A 20,057-nucleotide genomic window follows, 5' to 3' on the forward strand; every position below is an offset into this window, starting at 1 on the left:
TCGGGACTCCGCTTACAGCGGCTGCTAAATGCTGTGCCTGAGCCCGAAATGGGTCGAGGATGGGGTTCTGGCGAAAGGCCTAGCGCTTCACCTGCGAGAGAAGCGCAAGCCCTGGCTCGGTCTTCAGCTACCCGGATCCGCTGCTGCTGCTGCTGCCGCCTCTGGGCCCAGTTCCCATTCAGTACGTGGGGTGTCCCCAGCCCCCCAGGTTCTGGGGCCTTTGCTCTTTAAAAGCAGTGAGGGACACCCCGCCCCCCTTGCTGTCCCAAACATCACGACGACTTTCCAAGAGCCCAGACGGCAACAGCCGCGACTTCGGCAGGGCTGCCCTCGGCCCTATTAAGCCCGTCCATTGGTCCAGAGAAGTGGTCTGCATACCTCAGGGGTGTGAAACGTCCTGCGCTGGACACGAGAGACTGGGCGTCTAGTTTAGACGAGCCCTAAACCAGTAGGTGGGCTGGGCCTAGAGCCAGGACCCACAGCCAAGGCCGAGCAGTGTCCGGCCAGGGGAGCTGCCTGTGGGCCTGGGCCGGGGGCGGAGCACCTGCACCCCATCCAGAGCTGCACCGGCGGCCACCCCCTCCCTCGGAGCAGACCCCCAAACACTCGTTGAAAGACACTTTATTCTCGCTGTTCCATTCCGCTGGGTGAGAGGACAGCTCAGAAGCAGAGAAGCTAGAGACAGGCCCACGCCCCTCATGCTCACAGCGGTGGGGGGGGGGCGCACATGCCCGACCGCCCGGGGTGTCCCCAGGCCAGTCCCAGACCACAGGCCCTGAGGTGTCAGGGTGGCTGGGCTGGGCGATCCTCTCCGAGAAGTGCCTTCCCTCCACCCTCCTCCCGGAGGCCCAGCCCTGGGGATGGAGTCAGACACCAGCTGGGCAGATGCACAAGGACGGGGCCTGGGGGCAGCAGGTGGGCACAAAGGGCGGGGCTGGGGTGAAGGACCCCCCACCCCTGGCCCGCGCGGAGCAAGGACACAACAGGCCTAGAGGAGCTGGAGGCGGGAGGATGACGCACTTAAGAGACAGGCGGCCAGAACCGTAGTGTTACTCGGATGGGGGTGGGGGGGCTCCCCGCCAGGCTCAGTCGAAGGAGATGAGCTGGGCCTCGCTGCCCTGTGCCGGCGGCCCCTGTGCGGGCGGCTGCTGGGCCACAGGGGGCTGCTGCTGGGGAGGGCCTCCGGAGGGTGCCATCTGAGAAGGACACACAAGCCACGTCTGTCCCCCCCTCCCAGAACACAACATGGCCAGCATGGGCCCTACCCGGTGTCCCCCAGAGAGCGCAGACCCAGGACCTCCCAAGTCACGGCCGTGGAGCTGACCTGACGTGACCCCGGGCTTTTAAACAAACGCACGAGTTTGACACCCGTGGTGCTGTGTGTCCTGGCCGCACTGGCCACAACTCCTGTGGCCCCCGCGGAGCCTCACCTGCTGGTACACGGGCTGCTGCCCTGTGAGGTAGGGCTGCTGCGGGGGCGGCAGAGGCGCGTCCTGGCCGGGGAGGGCAGTCAAGAGACCCTGGAGGGGAGACACCCGCACGCTGAGCCAAAGGCGACCAGAGAGGCGAGCTGGAGGGGCTGCGGCAAAGACCCCAGCCTCTCACCTGCATGCCGTAGGGCTGGTAGCCCACGGACACCGCCTGGCCCCCGACGTAGCCCAGGGCGCCGGCCTGCGGGGGCTGGGAGACGGCTGGGAGGCTCTGCGGAGGCTGCGAGGCCACGTTCTGCGGAGGGAAGGGGGCGATGGAGGGAGAGGGCCTGGGCCCTGGGCACGGCCTCGCTGGGGCGGGGAGGCCTGGCGCCTACCTGGTAGGCCTGCGCGGGGCTGGGCTGGTAGGACGAGTAGGCCGGGCTGGCGGTGGGCCCGGCAGGGCCTGGGGGGGCCGTCTGTGCGCCTGTGGCCCCTGCCGGGTACATGTAGGCGCCCACCATGCTGGGGTCTGTGGAGGAAGAAAGAGCTCACCGCCCTGAGTTTCGTGGAACCAGGGTGGCGCGGAGACCCCAGGGCAAAGCCAAGAATGTTCTAGGTTAAAGGAAAGGCAAGTCTGCTCCACACACGCGACAGGTCTGCCCTCCGCACAGAGGGAGTCTCCGGGGCCGAGGGCGACACGGTCACACCACGGCCTCAGCGGACATCCTGGCCTAGCAAACGCACCAAGGGCTCCAGGAGTAAAGGGCACGCCTGCCCCCCCGCCCCCCGAATCACTCGGAAGAGGAGGCGTGCGCGGGAGGAGAGCAAGAACTAAGGGGAGCGTTGGGGATCCCCTCCTTGGTGCCCCTCTGCACCGCCCCGAGGATCTGAGGGGCGCCAAGGGAACCCAGAGAAGAGGAAGGTGGGGGCTGGTGCGCCGCCCCCTCACCTGCTGCGGCTCCAGGCAGGCTCGGGTAGGGGCCGCCGGCGGCCGGGGCGGGCTGGCTCATGTACACGGTGTGCATGGGGGAGCCCTCCACCGAGCCCGCCGGGCTGAAGGTGCCCGCGAAGCTGGCTGGGCCGGAGGGCTGGTACAGCACGCCGCCAGCCGTGGGCATGGCCTGGAGCTGGGGACAGAGAAGCGGCCGTCAGGGTGGTCCCCGGTCCCCGGAGTCCACGGAGGGCGCAGGCGAGGGGTGGGCTTGGGCACCTGGGCGTAGGGCAGGGAGAAGGCGGGCATCTGGGCCCGCATCTGGATGGTCTGCTTCTGCTGCTCCAGCCGCAGCTGCCGCTCCTTCTCCTGCTCCTGCAGGCGCTGGATGGCCAGCTGCCGCTGCACCTCCAGGTACTCCTGGGGGCCAGGCAGCGTCAGGCCCGCCGCACCCACACCCCGGGGCTGCCTCCACCGCCACCGCCACCGCCAGCACACCTGCTTCTTCTGTCGCATGATCTCCAGCTTCTGGGCCAGCTGGATCTGGCGCTGGCGCTCAGCCTCCTCGGCTGCACGGCGCAGCTTCTCCCGGTGCTCCTCCCGCAAGGCGCTGAGGGCCCCCCGGGCGTCGCGGATCTGCGCCAGCTTGTCCTGCAGCCCTTCGTAGTACACTGCGGGGGCGAGCAGGGAGCCCTCGGCGTGGGCTAGAGGCTCGGGCCGCCCGCCGGTGGCAGTGACTCTGCCGAGCGCCCGGCCCGGGACCTCCTCTGGGCAGCCCCCCCCACGCAAGCCCGGGCCCAGAGGGCACCCCGGCCCTGGCGGGCGCGGCACCTACGCCTGCGCTCGTCCAGCTGGTTGAGCAGCTCGAGCAGCTGCGGGTGCATGCCGTTGATGGACTGGAAGAGCGACAGCACGGCCGAGTCGTTGGTGATGCTGCGGCCACGCACGTGGTTGCTCCTCACGCGGTTGACGAAGGTGGAGACGGCATTCTGCAGCGCCTTCAGGAACTGCGCGTGGCTCTCCTCCGACTCCCCGTTCTGGTACTGCCGGGCCCGGGGGGGGGCTGGTCACTGCCCGGGGCGCCCCCCACCCCCGCCCCGAGGGGCTCCGTCCCGCGCCGGCTCTGCGAGCAGTTCTCGGGGGGACGGGGACGGGCTGCGTGGCGGCCGAGCTGGTCGGAGCCTGTCCCTTGCCCACCAGGTGACAAACCAAGCGCAGAGCCTGGAACGTCCCCACCGGTTCAGGGCCGGCAGCGAGGGGCCGAGTTCGGGGCCACCGGGCTCTGGGGGGGTCCCACGGGCGCAGGTGCCTGGGCGGGGCCTGGTGCCGGGGCTCCCGGAGGCCAGTTCGCCCCCCGCCCGAGGGGGGAGCCACTTACCTCGCCAAAGGGGCCCCCGGCGGGAGTTACAGGCTGAGGGTCTCCCTCCGGGAGGGGGGTCTGGAAGGGGCCAGAGAGTGAGTGGGGCTCCCCCTCTGCCCGCCCTGGTGCCCCCACCCAGGGCACAGGGAGGGGAGCCCGAGAGCGGCGCCCACCTCCACGCTCGCAGGGACCGCGTGTCCCTCCCCGGGCTGGGCGGCGGGCTCGGCCAGAGGCACGGGCGCGGAGGGCGTGGGGCTCTTCCGAGCTTCCTCCTGCTTCTTCTCCCAGTAGTTGCGGTTGAGGTAGCGGGCGAGCTGCACGGCAAGAGGGGGTCACTCGCGGGGCCGGGAGAGCGCGAGAGGAACGTGCCGCAGGCAGGGTGTCCTCACCTCGGGGTCAATGTCCTCGGCCAGAGGCGCCGACGAGTTCTGGGGAGACGCGGGGCGTGAGGGGCCACGGCGGAGCAGCGGCAACCCCGGCCACCGCCGCTCAGGACGCGCAGCGGTGAGGGGCCGCCGGAGGCTGGCCGGAGCCCGTCCCAGGCCTGAGGGGCTCAGGACGCGCCCCCACGACACCCCAGGGGGCGGGTGGCAGGCCGCTCTGAGCCCCACGCAGAGCCCGCAAGGCTGGCGAGTGACTTTCCAGACCTCAGGTGCCCCCTTCTCACAGACCTTGGGCGGAGCCCGGAGCGCAGTGCGGCCGCGGCCACGGAGCCAGAGGCAGGCCCGGCACCTTTGACCCCAGGCGCCCCGCCGCCTGCCCGGGGGGCTGTGCGGGGTCTGGAGTCTTGACAGCAAGGCCTCCAGGCCGCACGCAGCCCCCGCCCGCGAGACACGCAGGTCCTTGCTGGGGTGCAGCGCCCGCCCCGGGAGGGGGTCCAGCGGACGGGCAAGCTGGGGGGGGCTCACCACGGGCGAAGAGTACAGGCTGCTGGCCGGCGGCGCCGACGAGGCCACGGGTGCGGGCTCCGCCTTGGGGTATGCGGCGTAGGCCGACTTCTGCCTCTGCGGGAGGACCGGGAGGAGGGTGTCGCCAGGGCCGCCCGCTCTCCCCGGCCCCCCAGCCCCCCAGCCCCGGGCTCGGCGCGGCCGCCCGGCTCACCATCCTCTCCTTCTCCTCGGCCTCCGACTGCGACAAGGCCAGGGCCAGCTGCAGCTCCTCCTCCTCCTGCAGGGCCGTCTCATCCCTCTTGGGGGGCAGCTGGGGGGGACAGGGCGGCCTGAGCGGGGGCCCGGGGGCCAGGCGCCCCCCGCCGGCCCGGGCAGTACCTGAGACTGCTGCGACAGGGGGCTGGTCAGGTACTCCGGGGGCAGCTCCGTCGAGGCGGCCTTCCCCTCCGCTTTCCTAGAGGAGACACGGGCTGGGGGTTGGCATGCGCTTACCTCGGCCCCCCAAGCTCTCGAGGACGTTGCCCGGGGCTTCTTCAAGGTCCCCGCACAAGGACCACACCCCAGTGCAGCCAGACCCTCAAACCAGCGGTCCCCTCCGGGCAGTGGGGCCCGGGAGAGTCTCCCATCTAAGCTACAGCTGCCCTCCTGGAAACGGGGCTTGGACACCGCCCAGGCTGCCGCTTCCCACGGAACAGGGCCGCCTGTGCAGCAAGACCCCACTGAGCCCGGGGATCGGGCCCTCGCTGATGCGGGACAGACGGACAGCACGGGCCTCCAGACCAGCCGCCCAGAACCCAACTCCAACCGCGAGGCAGCCTCGCACCCGAACCAAACAGGCCCCAGAGCCTGGACCCTCAAACGTGTCCTGGCCACGAATGACGAGGGGCTGAAACACACGGGGTCCTGACAGGACGGAACTGCCCCAGGACGCCACCGGCACAGGGGACCCAGAGGCCACAGGGAGGCGTGGGCACCACGTGGATGCCACACGGCCCAGCTCAAGAGCCGCGCGGCGGTCACGGCCATGGTCAGGCTCCCCTGGGGAAGCTCTGCAGAGGCCAGGGGAGGGACGGGCGCCTGCGGCTGGGCCTCCACTGGCTCAGCACGCGAGGGCCTGGGGACGGGGCAGTGGGGAGGAGGTGCACGGGGTGACGTCGAGGGGGCGCCAGCTGCAGGGCTGGGAGCTGCGTGCCGGACGGCCGGACTCACTTGTTGAGCTGCTCGTAGCAGGGCTCGCACACGCGCACCTCCTTCTCGATGCCGAACTTGGGGATGGTGGAGCACCTGGAGGAGCACTTGCCACAGAAGATCTGGCCGCACGCCCGGCAGTGGTGCTGCGACACGGGCGGGTCAGGCCCGGCCGGCCCCTCACGCCCACCCCACCTGCCCAGCACCGCCTGGCCGGAGGGCAGGAGGTGGGCCCAGGAGGCAACAGAGGCCCCTTCTGAGCTCTCAAACACAGCCTCCACTTGGGGCAAAGGGCGGCAAATTTCAAAGAAAACGTCACCAAAAACGTGCCTGAACAACAAGCTTTCTTGGGGGGGGGGGGTCCGGGAGCACCCGGGGGGAAGAGGGTGGCCGCCTGGCTGAGGCAGCGGGACTCCCGGCTCCAGGGCTGTTGGCTGAGGCAGCGCAGACCCAAGCTCCCGGGCACAGGCACTGGGTGTCCCCCCGGGCAGCAGCCTTGCCCGGGCTTCGCCTGAGGGCCGTGACCACTGGAGCACCACGTTCCCCACACCAGCAGGTCCCCACCAAGGGCAAAGGACGCGGTGCGGGTACAGGGGCCTCGTGCTCATGGTGGCAGCCACACGTGGAGCCGGGGCGGGCACTCACCTTGCGGGTCATGACCCCGAACTGCACGCGGCACCGGTGGCATTCCTCGGCATCCACCCAGTCAGGGGCCTGGGGGTGGCAGAGTTGGGTCACGCGGCCCCTGGGCCCCTGCCCACAGTGGGGAGAAGGCCCCAGAATGCACGGGGAACTGGGGCTGAGCCACCGTGGACGTGACTCAAGGAAGGACCACCCCCCCCAACCGACTTCCTTTTTCTTCTTTGGCTGCATGGTCAGCAGCTTCTGTGCGATCTGTTTCCAGAGTGCGGGCCACAGCAGCAGAAGCGCAGAATCCTAACCACTAGACCCCCAGGGAACTCCTCCTTAAAGGCCTGATGGTAAGACTTCCCGCAGCTCTGGGGACTCAGGCGTTCATTTTAACCACAGGAACCGCCAGCCACAGCCCTGAGGCCCTGGTCAGCCTGCAGACGCGGCTGCACATTCTACTCTGGGAAGCGGGGCGCACTCCCGGAGACTACCAGCAGCTCGCCTGTTCCCGACAAGCCGGGGCCCCAGGGCCTCCTGCCCCCCTCAAGCATCCTGACACCCAACCCCCGCAGCCCGCAGACGCACCCTCTCCGCGGCGAACATGGCATCGCTCTCCTTGAACTCTGGGAAGACGTGTCCTGGGAAAGAGAGGCCCGTTACTGCCGCATGCCACCCTGGCATGCGAGTCTCCAGCCTTGCCAGTCCCCTCCAGCTGCCTCCCCCAACCCGAAGCCGACAGGAGAGGCCCCGAGCCCCTCCACCACCTGCCCCCGCAGCAGGTGCAGGGACCATCCCCCAGCCCCGGGCCCCCCACAGAGCCAGGCCTTGCTCCCGCCAGGTCCAGGCCCGCACAGGCCAGCCCCGGACCCCCACCTGCTCCTGTCCCACACTCCAGCCAACCGTACTTCCCAGGGCTCTTAAAGTCGGGGGTCCTAAGCTCCGAGGCACGGACCCTCAGGAGTCCCAAAGAGCTCCAGAGATCCTCGTGGCTCACGCTCGGTGACCGAGGGCTTGAGGCCAGCTCATCAGTGTCCGCATGGGCCTGCCCAGGCCACAGCCAGCAGGCGCCTCCGCCGCTCCCGCTCCTCCCGCGGACAGGCAGGCCCCTGCCCGGCCATCTCATTCCACGCCTGGCGCGAGCACCGGCGCAGCCTCCAAACAGGGCCTGAACCCACAGCCTCCGAGCCCAGCCCGCCGCCTCTCCACGGCCACCGCACAGCTCCCAAGGCGACGGAAGCCAAAGCAAAACTAAACAAGCGGAACCTACTCAAATGTACACGCTTTGCTCGGCAAAAGAAACCGTAAACGAAACAAAAAGACGAGCCAGGCTCTGGGAGAAAACACCGGCAAGGACGCGAAGAGGAACCCGCCCCGCAGAAGGCGAGCAGGCTGCAACGGGCGCTTCTGCGGAGAGGCGGGCCGCCGGCCCGGAGGCCCAGGAGAGACGCCCCGCTCGTCGCTCGTCGCTGCCGAGACGCGAGTCAAGACAAGGACGACGACGGGCGCATGTCCCACCACTCAGAAGGGCCACCGCCAAAAAGTCTACAAACAGCAGGAGTTCCCGTCGTGGTGCAGCAGAAACAGATCTGATGAGGAACCACGAGGCTGCGGGTTTGACCCCCGGCCTCGATCGGCGGGGCAAGGATCCAGTGTTGCCGTGAGCTGTGGTGTGGGTTGAAGACGCGGCTCGGATCTGGCGTGGCTGTGGCTGCGGTGGAGGCCGGCAGCTGTGGCCGATTCGAACCCTGCCTGGGAACCTCCATGTGCCGCAGGTGCAGCCCTAAAAATATCAAAAAAGGACAAAAAGAGAAAGAGGTAGGATGGATGCTTCTGTGTGTACACAGTCGTGTGCACAAGGGACCCCCACTCAGATGTAAGAAAAGAACAAGCAGGACAGGCGTGTAAAGCCCCGTGCAACATCCCGGAGGGAGCTGGAGAGTCTCACACTGAGCGACGTAAACCACGAAAAGACACACGATACCCCTTACACGGGGGGCCTAAAGACGGCACAAGTGGCCTCATCTACGCAACAGGAACAAGTTCACGACACGGAGAACAGACTCGTGGTCGAGTCGGAGACGAGCGGGAGCCGAGGAGGAGCGACCACGAACCACCAACCGTCACCAACGGGAAGAAGGGCTGCGAGCACCGCGGTCCAGCTCGGGGCCCCGCCCCGCGGCCCGCGGCAACGCAGCAGCCAAGCACCGGGAGGGGCTCCAGCGGTGGGGCCGCGCGAACAAGTCCCACTGGCATCCAGGAGGCCTCGGGTTTGACCCCTGGCCCCGCACAGCAAGTCAAGGATCTAGTGTTGTCGTGAGCTGTGGTGTAGCTCACAGACGTGGCTCGGATCCCGCGTGGCTGCGGCTATGGCTGTGGCGTGGGCCGGCAGCTGTAGTTCCCACTCGACACCCAGCCTAGGAACCTCCACATACCGCAGGAGCGGTCCCAAGAAAAAGAAAAAAAATAAATAAAGAATTTTGAGAAGAATACATACACCTGTGTAACTGCACAGCAGAAACACAACGTTGTCATCGACGACACTTCAAACAAAAGAAAATGTCCCCGAGTTCCCCCCAGCCGCCCGCCACCCCAGTCCCAGGCCCTCCAGGGACTTGCACTGCGCTGAGCTCCCAGCCAGACCCCACCCCAGCCCCCGGGATGGTAGCTGCTGTGCACCTGGCAGCCGTGTGCTCGAGACCGGGGCGCCCGACCCTGAGGCCCCTGGGCCCAACCTTCTCTTGTTGGTACATCCGAGCTCAGGCCTGGCGCCATGTCCCCTGCTCTCCGGGCCTCCCGACCACTCCTCCCACACCGTCCACCCCGCTGGCCCAGGCCCAGTGCCCAGCCTGACCGCCTTCCCAGGCCCCGCGCCTCTTGGGACTCAGCTCCCGTCCCTCGGCCCTACCCCGTGGGTGGGAGGCCCAGAGCCGGGCCGAGCCCAAGCCCGCGGGGCAGGAGCAGTCGGGAGCCGTCCACACCCTGCAAGGGCCCGCTGGCGCCGCGCCCTGAGCCCCAGGCCTGGACCCACCTTCCACCTTCATGATCTGGTACGTGTCCTGGACCACCTTGTACTTGGGCTCGTTCCGGAAGGCGTGCGCCCAGGCCTGAATCAGGTGCAGGATCTTGTTGCGCACGCTGACTTCCACCTGCCTCTGCAGAGAGCGGACGACGCGGGTGAGGGGCCGCAGACGCAGCTGCAACGACCACGGCGAGCAGCTGGCTGGCAGGAGCCGGCCGCTGTGAGCAGACGGGGCAGGCACAGGGGGGGCGGTGGGGCGGTGTAGCGACCCCACCCCACCCCAGACGCAGGCCTCCTCCCAGGAACCCAGGCCTGAGGACACACACACGACGTCTATCTGTGCATCCAGCGCCTGGACTCATCTTTAACCACCTGGGAGAAGCCGGGGGGCCCTCGGTGGAGGCTCTCCAATCCCTGCTGGCCTACAGCAACCTATGACCACCCCAGCTCCGCAGGACCCTGAACACCTAGGGAGGGAGCCCCCCAGTCAGTAAACCACACTGGTGCCGGCTAAGGCCAGCCTCGAACAGGCAGAACCAAGCAGGCCTGGGCCAGGGAGCCGCCAGGGCCAGCCTGGCCGGCGGGGGGGTGGCTGCAGAAAGCTCCCCACGTCAGAGCCACTCCGCCAGGCGGTTAAAGCAGAGCCAAGCACACCCCGGGGCTCTCTTGGACACCTGTCCGCATACCACACTCAGCACGGCGAGCGACAGAGCGGCATCAGAGACGCCGACTGCAGCCCGCGAGCCGGGTTCTGCTCCTTCCTGTAACCTGTGTTGAGTCAGGGAGCCCCCTCCTGTCGCACCCCGCCCCTCGGAGGACGAGGACCACGTGCAGTAGGAACAGGGCACAGCTGTGCCAAGGGAAGGAGGGCATGATCCTACCCCTGCACTGTCCACCAGGAGGAGAAACCCACAGACAGCTCCGCCCCAGATGGGCTCCTGGCTGCCAGGACCCGGCCTCGGTGGCAGAGACGGTACCGGGGCTGAACTCCTTGGCTGCCACGCAGGGCAGGGCAGCCTCACCTGCAAGACAGCTGCACCGCCCGCTCTGCATCACACAGCCTCCCGGCGTCGCCACCCACATCACAATCCCTGCAGGTGGGCAGGACCCCGGGGCCCCGAGGCCCTTCCCTCCTCTGCCTGGGGGTGGGAGCCCACTGCCCCACCACCCCAGCCCTGCTGTTCCCCCAACTCTTCCTCCACAAACACGTCGCTCACGGGGTTCCCTGCTCAGAATCCTCCCCCAGCCCGCCGGAGCCCCCAGGCCTCCCCGCCCGTTCCTGCCTTTGGCAGATGGTGTGCCCTCTCCATTCTCAGCATCCGCGGCCCTTCCAGACTCAGCTCCTGCCCCCCGGGAAGGCTGCCCAACCTCAAAGGAGGAGCGGGCTCTCCTCCATGCCTCCAGATGCGGTCCTGGCTGGCCTCTGGGAAGGCCTGACCTTGCCAGGCAGGGACCGAGAAGGCCCGCCTGCTGGCCCGCCGCTGTCCAGCCACAGGTGCTGGCCCGCCCGTGAGAAGCCTCTGGGGGAGCCCCACCTTCAGCAGCTCCTTCAGCTCCTCCATGGTCTGCTTGTTGGCCACCTCGTCGTGGACAGTCTGGCCGCAGTTCTTCACCACAGACTCCATGACCTGCAGACCCCGAGGAGGGGAAGGCCTGGGCCACTGCTCGAGTCAAGGATCTCCCTCCCGGACGGGCCCCACCTCCCCAGGAGGAGGCAGGCCCAACAGGCCACCCAGCTGACCACAGCCTCCCAGGCAGGCAGAAGCCAGGGCTGCATGTGCTCCGAACTGGGTGTTTTATCCTGAGAGCAGGCGCTGGGGTCAAGCTGGGGGCCCACGCGTGTCCGCCTTGGGTGGAGGAGCAAGGCCCTGCTCCCACTGCTGCCCACCCTCCCTGGGCAGCCCCCGTGGCAGGACGGCCACCCCCATCCCCCCCACTGACGACTGGGGTGGGGGATCTGATTACCTCCAGGGCGTACAAGGCCACATGGGGGTTCTTGTCGTTTACTTTTTTCTTGATGGAACTCACGGCATACTTTGCTCTGATAATAAAAAGAAAAGCGTTGAATAAAGAGACAGAAAAAGCAAAAGAAAAAAAAAACAGCCTCTAAGCCAGAGAAAAAGCCCGCCCGCCACCTCCAGACAGCCACGCCCCCCACCAGCGCCTAACGGGGCGCTTCCGTCAAGGCAAGATCTCGGAAGATCCGAGGGCACCAAGAGCCCCAGCCCACGGCGTGGCCACCCCTTCGCTTCCAAAGCACCACTCACTGCGTGTCCCCCTGGCGGATCAGGTCGCAGATCTGCAGGATGGACTCCCAGTCGGTCTCCAGAAGAAGCTGGCTGGTCGCTTTGTCTAAGGCGGAAACGCACCATGGCAGGAGCATGTCCTGTCCTGTGGTCCCTCAGCCCCCCCAGCTCACAGCAGGCAGGAGGGGCTGCCCCTTTCCCATTCCAGGCACGTGGAGCAAATGGACGACCGCGTGGACATCCTCCCGACAGCCAACCACCAGCCAAGGGCTGTCCTTTCCCAAAGACCGCAGACAGCCTGGCAGACATCAACAGAGAACCCTAGGGGGGCTTATCCGGGGCACGTGCTGCCTCAAACACGACGTGCGCTCTCACAACTCAGGGAGTTCAATGCCATTTCTACCCTCTTCACAGACAAACTGAAACAGGTGAGGTCATTGCCTGGAATCACACAGCTTGCTGGGACAGATCCAAGATTCAACACTATGCTCAGCTGCTGCTCTGCAGTCCGAGTCCCTGCTTTTCAGCTCTTTAATCTATTTAACTAGCTCTCAACTGGCCCAAAGCTAAAAAGACACGCAGCACAGACCCCCTTCCTCTGCTTCAAGTGCTCTGGGGGGCGCAGACAGGGCTGGCCCGACAAGGAGGACCTCTACGTCCCCGCTGCCTCAGACGGACAGACGTGGACAGATGTGTCCCCCGGGCTGGCGCTCCTGCCCTGCCAGTACGTCTTCCCTGGAATCCAACAATGATCGATACTGATCCGGCAGTAATCTTCCGCGCTGATCACTGGAGGGCCAAACCCCCCCACAAGCCAAGTTCCTCCGCCTGCTGTTCCAAGAGCAAGGGAGGCCCCTCATCTCGGGTCTTCTCCAAACCACACTAAGGAAGACGGACAGCGGACCGAGCATGCCAGCCCCCAGAGCGCCTGCCCCAAACAACACAGTTCCTGGGGGGCGCGGGCGACTTGCCTATAAACATGTATTTTCCCTTCTAAAGCCTGGGACCTCTAGGAGGCTCTGAAGGGTCGGCATTCCACCCCGACACACACAAGGAACGCCACCCTAAGCCCAGACGCTTCCTGCAGCCGAGCGGGGACAGACGGCGCCCGTCTGGTTCCCCAGCTCAGCAGCGCTCCAAAGGGCCTGGCAGGTCCCAGAGACGACGCTGCTGGCTACACCCGCCCGAGCCTGAATTTGGGTCTGAACTCCCAAATCCCTCGCAACCTAGGTCTTTGGGGGGAAAAAAGGTCTACTAAGACCTCATTTCACTGAGTCACCCGTCTTCGTGACTCAAGACGTGAGGCCCTCTCGGCCAAACGCTGGGGGTCGCTTCCCCGGGGCTCCTGGCCAGTCTCTTGTGTGGACCCTCACCCAGTCGGCCGGGGCCAGGTCCGCGCCCCGGGCCGCCGGGCCCCGCGTCGCCCGCGCGCCCAGGCCCCTGTGGCGCGGCTACAGTCCGGGTGCGCGGGGAGCCAGGGGCCTTCCCAATGAGGGGCCGGGGCCGCGTTACCTAGGAGACGCTCGAAGGTGCCGCTGCCGCGCCCCATGGCGACCCCAGACCCCGACCCGACGCCGCGGCGCTCCCTGCTGCGAACCGGCGCGCCCCCGACTTCCGCTTCCGCCTCTCTGTGGGCAAGCGCACGAGCACGCGCACGTCGCCGGCCAGTCCTGGAGACGCGGGAAGGCGGGCCTTTCCGCTCTCCCCAGACGCTGGCGTCGATTGGCCCGCGTCCGCTGACTGAAAGCACCGAGAACCACTGATCAGCCCGGAAGCGAGGCCTAGCCAATGAGAGCGGGATTGAGGGCGGGTCTTGCGTCGCCACGACGCTGAGTTACGGGTCCCGAGTCGGACCCAGAGGGGAGGGATGTGCCTACTGCTAGGGGCCACGGGTGTGGGGAAGACGCTGTTAGTGAAACGCCTACAGCCTATCCTTCCGCGCGGGGCGGGGGTGACGGGGATCGGGGACTGGGGGGACGCTGGTGGGGAGCGGGGCGGGGGGTCGTCGGGGGCGGGCACCCTGAGAGGGGTCCGGGTGGCGCTCCCTCCTCAACCCTGCTCCGAGTCCTTGACCGCCTCGCACAGCTGAGCAGCCGGGATGGCAAGGGCGACCTGGGCGATCCTCCTCCGACGCGGCCCACGGTAGGCGTCCGGCCCCTGCAGGTTTAGGAGAAGCGGGCCCCCTGTGCGGTTAGCAGAGCGCTTTGGGTTCCTTAAAAATGGAACCTGGCGAGTCAGTGTCTAGGATGGCCCTCGGGAAGTGGTGGGTGTCACTGGAAGGAGCCTGGCTCCACCGGGACAGAGCCGCCCGTTCCTCACCTGTGCGTTTGCTACTCGCCGCATAGGGCGAATCCCGCTGGTGGGCGTCGCTCCCCTGACTACAGCCAGCCCTGAAAGTACGAGCCCTGAGCATGTTTATTAGGCTTCTTTGCTTAGGGGTTCTGCCTTAGGGCCTGAACTCTTGAGAAGGCACACGTTGGGGGTAAGTCGCAGTGTAAAGGGCTGAGCACGTTGCTATCCAGGAGCTTCCAGTGGGAAAGGGCTTGTTGTGGTCTCTTTGCAACCTGTTTTTTTCCCACAGGTGGGCACCAACCTGACGGACATCGTGGCCCAGAGAAAGATCACCATCAGGGAGCTGGGCGGCTGCATGGGCCCCATCTGGTCCAGTTACTATGGAAACTGTCGTTCTCTCCTGGTAGGTCCTAGTCTCTTGGGGCTTCCTTTGGGGAGGTATGTCCTCATTCCTGCATTGTCTTCAGTTTGAGTCTGGGGGGCCCCCAGCTTGCCCCCTGTCTTCTGCTCTCAGCCCAACGCGAGAACTTTCAGAGGGCCGGCTGAGGGCAGTGTTCCTTCTCTGTGGGTAACCGCCCGCCCACTCACTCGCCATGGGGGTTATTTATGTTTGGATTCTCCGGCCCTCTGGTCCGTCCCATCCTAGCAAGGCCTATATCCTGGATTCCAGGCCCTTCCGTGGCGACGTAATGGCCAGGCAGGTAGATCTCCACACAGGCGGACGCAACCCTGGTCTCGCAGCTCACTCCCCTCTACTCCTGCCTGAACCCAAAGCCTTTTTTCTTGCTCTTCCTAAGCCAGGCCTGTGGTGTGAGGAGAGGTTTGGCAGAAACAGGGTTCTATAGAGGAGGAACCCTCGCCTCTGTTTCCTTCTACCCAGTTCATGCTGGACGCCTCCAACCCCACCCAGCTCTCTGCATCCTGTGCGCAGCTCCTGGGCCTCCTTTCAGCAGAGCAGCTGGCAGAAGCATCGGTGCTGATACTCTTCAACAAAATGTGCGAGTCCACGAGCTGAGTGGCAGTGTGCGCCCCCCGCCCCCGCTTCCTTGGACTGTAGCCAGGAGGGTGGCTCCTGGGGGGGGGGGGGGGCGCTGGGGCAGGCATGGGGCAGCCCAGCCTGACCGGCTGCTTTTGCTCCAGAGACCTGCCCTGTTACGTGACGGTGGAGGAGATGAAGTCACTGATCAGGCTCCCAGACCTCCTCGCTTGCGCCAAGCAGAACATCTCCACGGCGGAAATCAGTGCCCGGAAAGGCACCGGCGTGTCTGAAGTGCTGCGCTGGCTCCAGGACCCCCACAGGACCAACAGCTGACTGCAGGGCGGAAGCGTGGCTGGCCTGCCCTGCGGCAAGAAAGCAGAGGTGGCGCTGTTCAGCCCCTGGCCATTGGCTGCTTTCATCAGGGTAGGATGACGCACCACAAGCCCTAGAAGATGGGGTTCTCTCCTGAGTTGCAGTGATGGGTCACCCGAGGCACCCAGGTTACAGAAAGCCCTGACACCGGCCCTCTGGTGGCAGGGCTGGGAGAGGACAGGCCTGCCGGGTGGCTTGTGTCTGGCCGCCATCCTGGCATGGTTCTACTGGGATTTGTCCTGTTCCTCCCAGGAGATCTGCTCTCTCAACTGGGGTTCAGGCTCCAACCTGTTGAGTTTCTGATACACAGATGGTGGGACTCCCCCCACAAGATGACACGAGGTGCACGAATGCAGTTGAGTAGGAAGAACTACCAGGCGTAGGATTAGGCATTGTAAACACTGTAAATAACCAGAGGAGCCTGGACAGCACAGGGCCCTACGGGTAGGCCAGGGTGGGGAGCCCCGCGGGAACACGGGCACGCTGGGGCGTTCCTGGCCAGGCCTTCGGGCCGCAGCTCCTCGTGTCCCACTGCATCCTTTCACCTCAGCTCAGGGAGACCTTGGGAAGCCATCTGTGCGTTGGGGCACTTGTGTTCTGGGCCCTGTGACATAACCGCGAACCTGGCTTGCATACGTCCTGGTCATAGCACTGGAAACCAGAATCTCCAAGTCAGCAAGGTTGGTTCCTTTCGAGGCTCCATTCCTTGCCTTCTGGCTTCTCGGGGCTGTCAGTGGTGCTGGGTGTCCTTGGCTTGTGGCCGGGCTGGATTCCCTGCTTCTGTCTCCACGGGGTCTTCTCTCGTGAGGAAGAGCTGGGGCCCCCTCCAAACCTGCGGTGGTCTCATCTCAAGCTCCACAGTCCCACGTGCAGAGAGACCTTTTCCCAGATAAGGTCACCTCTGCACGTTCCAGAGGTTACGGCTTGGATGCTCCTCTTGGGGCCAGGACCAAAGCTCCTGTGATCAGGTCAGAAACTGGCTTGAGTGTGGCGGTGAATTTCTCCAGCAGCGTCCTCCGTCGCAGCTGGGTGTCTGGCTCATCGGGCCACGAAAGACCACCAGCCCAGGCCCTTGGCCATCAGGGGGTTTCCAGTCTGTTCCTACAGAGGTAAATGGCGCCCTGAGAAAGCTCACACGTCCCACGAGGCAGTGTGGGCCCAGGCCTTGTTCCCCCAGTTCAATGCTGCTCCTCAGGTTCTCTACTGGGTTCAAGCTGGACACAGCCTGTGCCACCTTTTTTTTTTTTTTTTGCTTTTTAGGGCCTGCACTCATGGCATATGGAGATTACCAGGCTAGGGAGTCCAATCAGAGCTGCAGCTGCTGGCCACGGCCACAGACACGCAGGATCCGAGCCACATCTGTAGTTCCTATACTGCAGTTCCTGGCAACGCCAGATCCTTAACTCACTGAGCAAGGCCAGGGATCGAACCCACAACCTCAAGGTTCCTAGTCGGATTTGGTTCCACTGCGCTACAAGGGGAACTCCGTGTGCCCCCTTCTCAGGCAGACCGCGTAGGTGCTGATGGGTCTGTGGAGACTTTGCAGGACCCACGGTGACAGACTGGCAGACGTCCCCCAACCTCAGGGCACCCAGGAGAGCCTGGCAAGTCCTTGCAGTGTCAGCCAGGTGCAGGTTCACCTTCTGGCGCGGCACAGGTGGCTCCGAAAGAAGCCTTTCAGCCTCGGCTGAATCTCTAGGTTTCCAAGCAATGGAGAGTGACACCTGGGAACGTGGTTTACCCAGAAAGCAGAGTCTTAAGCAGGGGAGGAGACTGCCTCCTCCCCACCGGCCCGGCGTCCGGAACAGGCCACCTTGAGTTGACAGCCTCAGGGATGAACAAGCAGGCTCCGGGCCGGTCAGCACAGCCTGTGACTGTGTCCAGTGGGGTGGACACCTCGACCCTGCTGTCGGGGTTCTCTGCTGTTTGTGGGGGTCTGCTCTGGGTCTGGGCCTCGTGACTGCCAGGGTCCAGATAAAGAAGGGGCAGGAGTTCCCGTCCTGGCTCAGTAGAGATGAATCTGACTAGGAACCATGAGGACGCAGCTTCAATCCCTGGCCTCGCTCAGGGGGTTAAGGAGCCGGCGTTGCCAGGAGCTGTGGTGTAGGTCACAGACATGGCTTGGATCCCAAGCTGCTGGCTCTGTGGTGAAGGCCAGCAGCTATAGCTCCGAGGCAACCCCTAGCCTGGGAACTTACACATGCCATGGGTGTGGACATAACAAGCACAAAAAAAAAAAAAGAAGAAGAAATAGATCATTTGAACAGACTAATTACTAAAAACGAAACTGAGTATGTAATAAAAACACTGCCTACAAACAGAAGTCCAGGACCAGACAGCTTCACAGGCAAATTGTTCCAAACACACAAAGAAGAACTTACAGGAGTTCCTGTCCTCACTCAGCAGTAACGAACCCGACTGGTATCCATGAGTCCTAGGGCTGGAACCCTGGCCTCACTCCATGGGGTAAGGATCCAGCTGTGGTATAAGTTGCAGATGTGGTGCAGACCCGCTGTGGCTGTGGCGCAGGCCAGCGGCCGCAGCTCCAATTTGATCCCTAGCCTGCAAACTTCCATATGCCACAGGTGAGGCCCTAAAAAGCCAAAGGAAAAAGAAAGAACTTATATACCCATCCTCCTTAAACTTTTCCAAAAGATTGAAAGAGAACACTCCCAAAGACATTCTGTGAAGCCACCATCCTAATACCGAAACCAAACAAAGATACCGAAAAAGAAAAGTATAGGCCGATATCTTTTTTTTTTTCTTTTTAGGGCCACCCTGGCACATGGAAGTTCCCAGGAGAGGGGTTGAATCTGAGCCACAGCTGCCAGCCTACACCACCACCACCACCACCACAGCAACACAGGATCCAAGCCACGTCTGCAACCTACACCACAGCTCATGGCAATGCCAGATCCCCAAACCACTGAGTGAGGCCAGGGATCGAACCCACATCCTCATGGATGTTAGTCAGATTCGTTTCCACTGCTCCACAACAGGAACTCCTGGGCTAACGTCTTTGATGAATACCGATGCAAAAACTCTCAACAAAATGTCAGCAAACTGACTCCAACAGCACCTAAAAAACACCAAGTGGAATGCATCCCACGTTCACAAGGACGGTTCAACACACGCAAATCCATCAATGTCATAGACCACGGTAACAGAAGAACAGCCAAACACCACGTGGCCACCCTAACAGATGCGGAAAAAGCATTTGACAAAATCCAACACCCATTTGCGATCAAAACTCTTACCGAAGTGGGTACAGAGGGAGCGTATCTTGGCATGATCGCAGCCATTTATGACAGATCCGCGGCCAGCACACTGCTCAACAGAGAAAAGCTGAAAGCCTTCCCGCTAAAATCCAGCACGAGACAAGGGCGCCCTCACTGTGAATGGGACATTCCCACATCCCTACGCGTCCCGAGGTTCCCGACCGCCAACCGTGACCACACTCACCGGACCGCAGCCGATCAGCGCTTCGCCCAGGCCTCTGGTACCACAGTCTGTGGGCTCCCGAGTCAAGGATCCCTGGAAACTTCGCTTCTCCACCCACTCGCGTGCACAAGTCCCCAACGAGGCGCGTGGTGTCATCTGTGTCTTGGCTTATTGCCCAAGCAATTGTTGGTTGCGATGCTCAGTGTCATCTCTGCCTTCTGGCTTCTAAACTTCTCCAAAACGGGGTGAAGAGGGCCAGACGTGTTTGGGACCCTGTAACACTGGGGCCCAGCAGAGGGCCCGCCCAACCTGGGGAGCGCTGTATTAAAACCTTTGTTTTAACCCCATCAACGTCTGCTTTATTTATCCCATTTCTTTTTTTGGCTTTTGTCCTTTTATTTATTTATTTATTTTTTGTCTTTTGTCCTTTTGGCACCCGTGGCATATGTAGGCTGCCAGGCTAGAAGTTGAATCGGAGCTGCAGCTGCCGGCCTGCACCACAAGCACAGCAACATCAGATCCGAGCCATGTCTGCAACCTACACCGCAGCTCACGGCAACGCCAAATCCTTAACCCACTGAGCGAGGCCAGGGATTGAACCCGCACCTCATGGTTCCTAGTCGGGTTTGTTTCTGCTGCACCACGACAGGAACTCCAAGTTCTGCCTCTTTCAGTATTTGCTTTCTTAATCTTATTACTCAATGACCCTTTAAAAATTTCCACCTTGGACTTCCCATCTTGGTGCAGCGGAAATGAACCGGACTGGGAACCATGAGGTTGCGGGTTCAATCCCTGGCCTCGCTCAGTGGGTTAAGGATCCTGCGTTGCTGTGGCTGTGGTGTAGGCCCGCAACTGTACCTCTGATTGGACCCCTAGCCTGGGAACCTCCGTGTGCCACAGGTGCGGCCCTAAAAATAAATAAATAAAACTTCCCCCGTGTTGGGAAGAGTCCCGTGACCCCCCGGCTCTTCCCTGCTCTCCTGTTGGCTCACACACTGCTTTTGTCAGGGGAAGGTGAAACGGCAAATTCCCTAAGGCTTCCCAAGGTCTTTTTTTTGGGGTCTTTTAGAGCCACACCCACAGTATGTGGAAGCGCCTGACACCAGTCGGATTCTGAGCCTGCTGAGCCACTGCCGCGACTCGGCGTGCTGCGGGCTCCGACACCGCGGGCAGCTCAATGCCGCGCTCGCCAGTGCCAAGTTCCCGGCAGATGGTACCGATGAGGGGGACCGGCAGTACACACGGGCGGCACGTTCCCCACACACGACCCAGAATCGCCGTCCCCACTGCTCCCTCC

At 64.0% G+C, this 20,057-nt stretch overlaps 2 protein-coding genes across 6 annotated transcripts; one reads left to right on the forward strand and one right to left on the reverse strand.

Annotated features, from left to right (window-relative positions):
• Positions 1–605: 605 nt before the first annotated feature.
• Positions 606–13,291, reverse strand: HGS (hepatocyte growth factor-regulated tyrosine kinase substrate). The gene is made up of 22 exons (XM_021066440.2): positions 13,189–13,291; positions 11,698–11,782; positions 11,396–11,471; positions 10,966–11,058; positions 9,440–9,563; positions 6,997–7,049; positions 6,427–6,495; positions 5,803–5,927; positions 4,972–5,047; positions 4,805–4,903; positions 4,612–4,707; positions 4,093–4,131; positions 3,877–4,017; positions 3,722–3,781; positions 3,179–3,386; positions 2,842–3,014; positions 2,623–2,763; positions 2,362–2,539; positions 1,808–1,941; positions 1,606–1,725; positions 1,431–1,520; positions 606–1,196 (listed from the first exon to the last, which is right to left on the reverse strand). Exons 1-22 carry the CDS (start codon positions 13,223–13,225, stop codon positions 1,086–1,088), a joined length of 2,328 nt encoding a protein of 775 aa, XP_020922099.2. The 5' UTR covers positions 13,226–13,291; the 3' UTR covers positions 606–1,085.
• Positions 13,292–13,532: 241 nt separating this feature from the next.
• On the forward strand, positions 13,533–19,107 carry ARL16 (ARF like GTPase 16). 5 transcript variants are annotated; one of them, XR_014820562.1, is made up of 6 exons: positions 13,533–13,604; positions 13,760–13,818; positions 14,258–14,371; positions 14,766–14,964; positions 15,109–15,370; positions 18,319–19,107. XR_014820562.1 is itself a non-coding variant. In XM_084983360.1 (5 exons), exons 1-5 carry the CDS (start codon positions 13,544–13,546, stop codon positions 15,278–15,280), a joined length of 522 nt encoding a protein of 173 aa, XP_084839486.1. In that variant the 5' UTR covers positions 13,533–13,543; the 3' UTR covers positions 15,281–19,107. The 5 variants fall into 5 exon arrangements, 2 of the variants coding, with proteins under 2 accessions (XP_084839486.1, XP_084839487.1); XR_014820560.1 differs by having other exon boundaries at positions 14,849–14,964; XR_014820561.1 differs by having other exon boundaries at positions 15,109–19,107.
• Positions 19,108–20,057: the final 950 nt, after the last annotated feature.

This window comes from Sus scrofa, chromosome 12 (genome assembly GCF_054392235.1).
Source record: "Sus scrofa isolate SSC_HxYL_T2T_F1_AM1 chromosome 12, Sscrofa_HxYL_maternal_Yorkshire_Landrace_v2.0, whole genome shotgun sequence".
Taxonomy (NCBI): Eukaryota; Metazoa; Chordata; class Mammalia; order Artiodactyla; family Suidae; genus Sus; species Sus scrofa.

Excerpts from the sequence above, each read along its gene's own strand:
- HGS (XM_021066440.2), bottom strand. The coding sequence starts at position 13,225 with ATGGGGCGCGGCAGCGGCACCTTCGAGCGTCTCCTAG. Across the intron at positions 7,050-9,439 it reads CCAGATCATGAAGGTGGAAG|GACACGTCTTCCCAGAGTTC; the intron begins GTGGGTCCAGGC and ends TCTCTTTCCCAG. Across the intron at positions 4,132-4,611 it reads GCCTGTACTCTTCGCCCGTG|AACTCGTCGGCGCCTCTGGC; the intron begins GTGAGCCCCCCC and ends GCGTCTCCCCAG.
- ARL16 (XM_084983360.1), top strand. The coding sequence starts at position 13,544 with ATGTGCCTACTGCTAGGGGCCACGGGTGTGGGGAAGACGCTGTTAGTG. Across the intron at positions 13,605-13,759 it reads GTTAGTGAAACGCCTACAGC|AGCTGAGCAGCCGGGATGGC; the intron begins CTATCCTTCCGC and ends ACCGCCTCGCAC. Across the intron at positions 14,965-15,108 it reads CTGATACTCTTCAACAAAAT|AGACCTGCCCTGTTACGTGA; the intron begins GTGCGAGTCCAC and ends CTTTTGCTCCAG.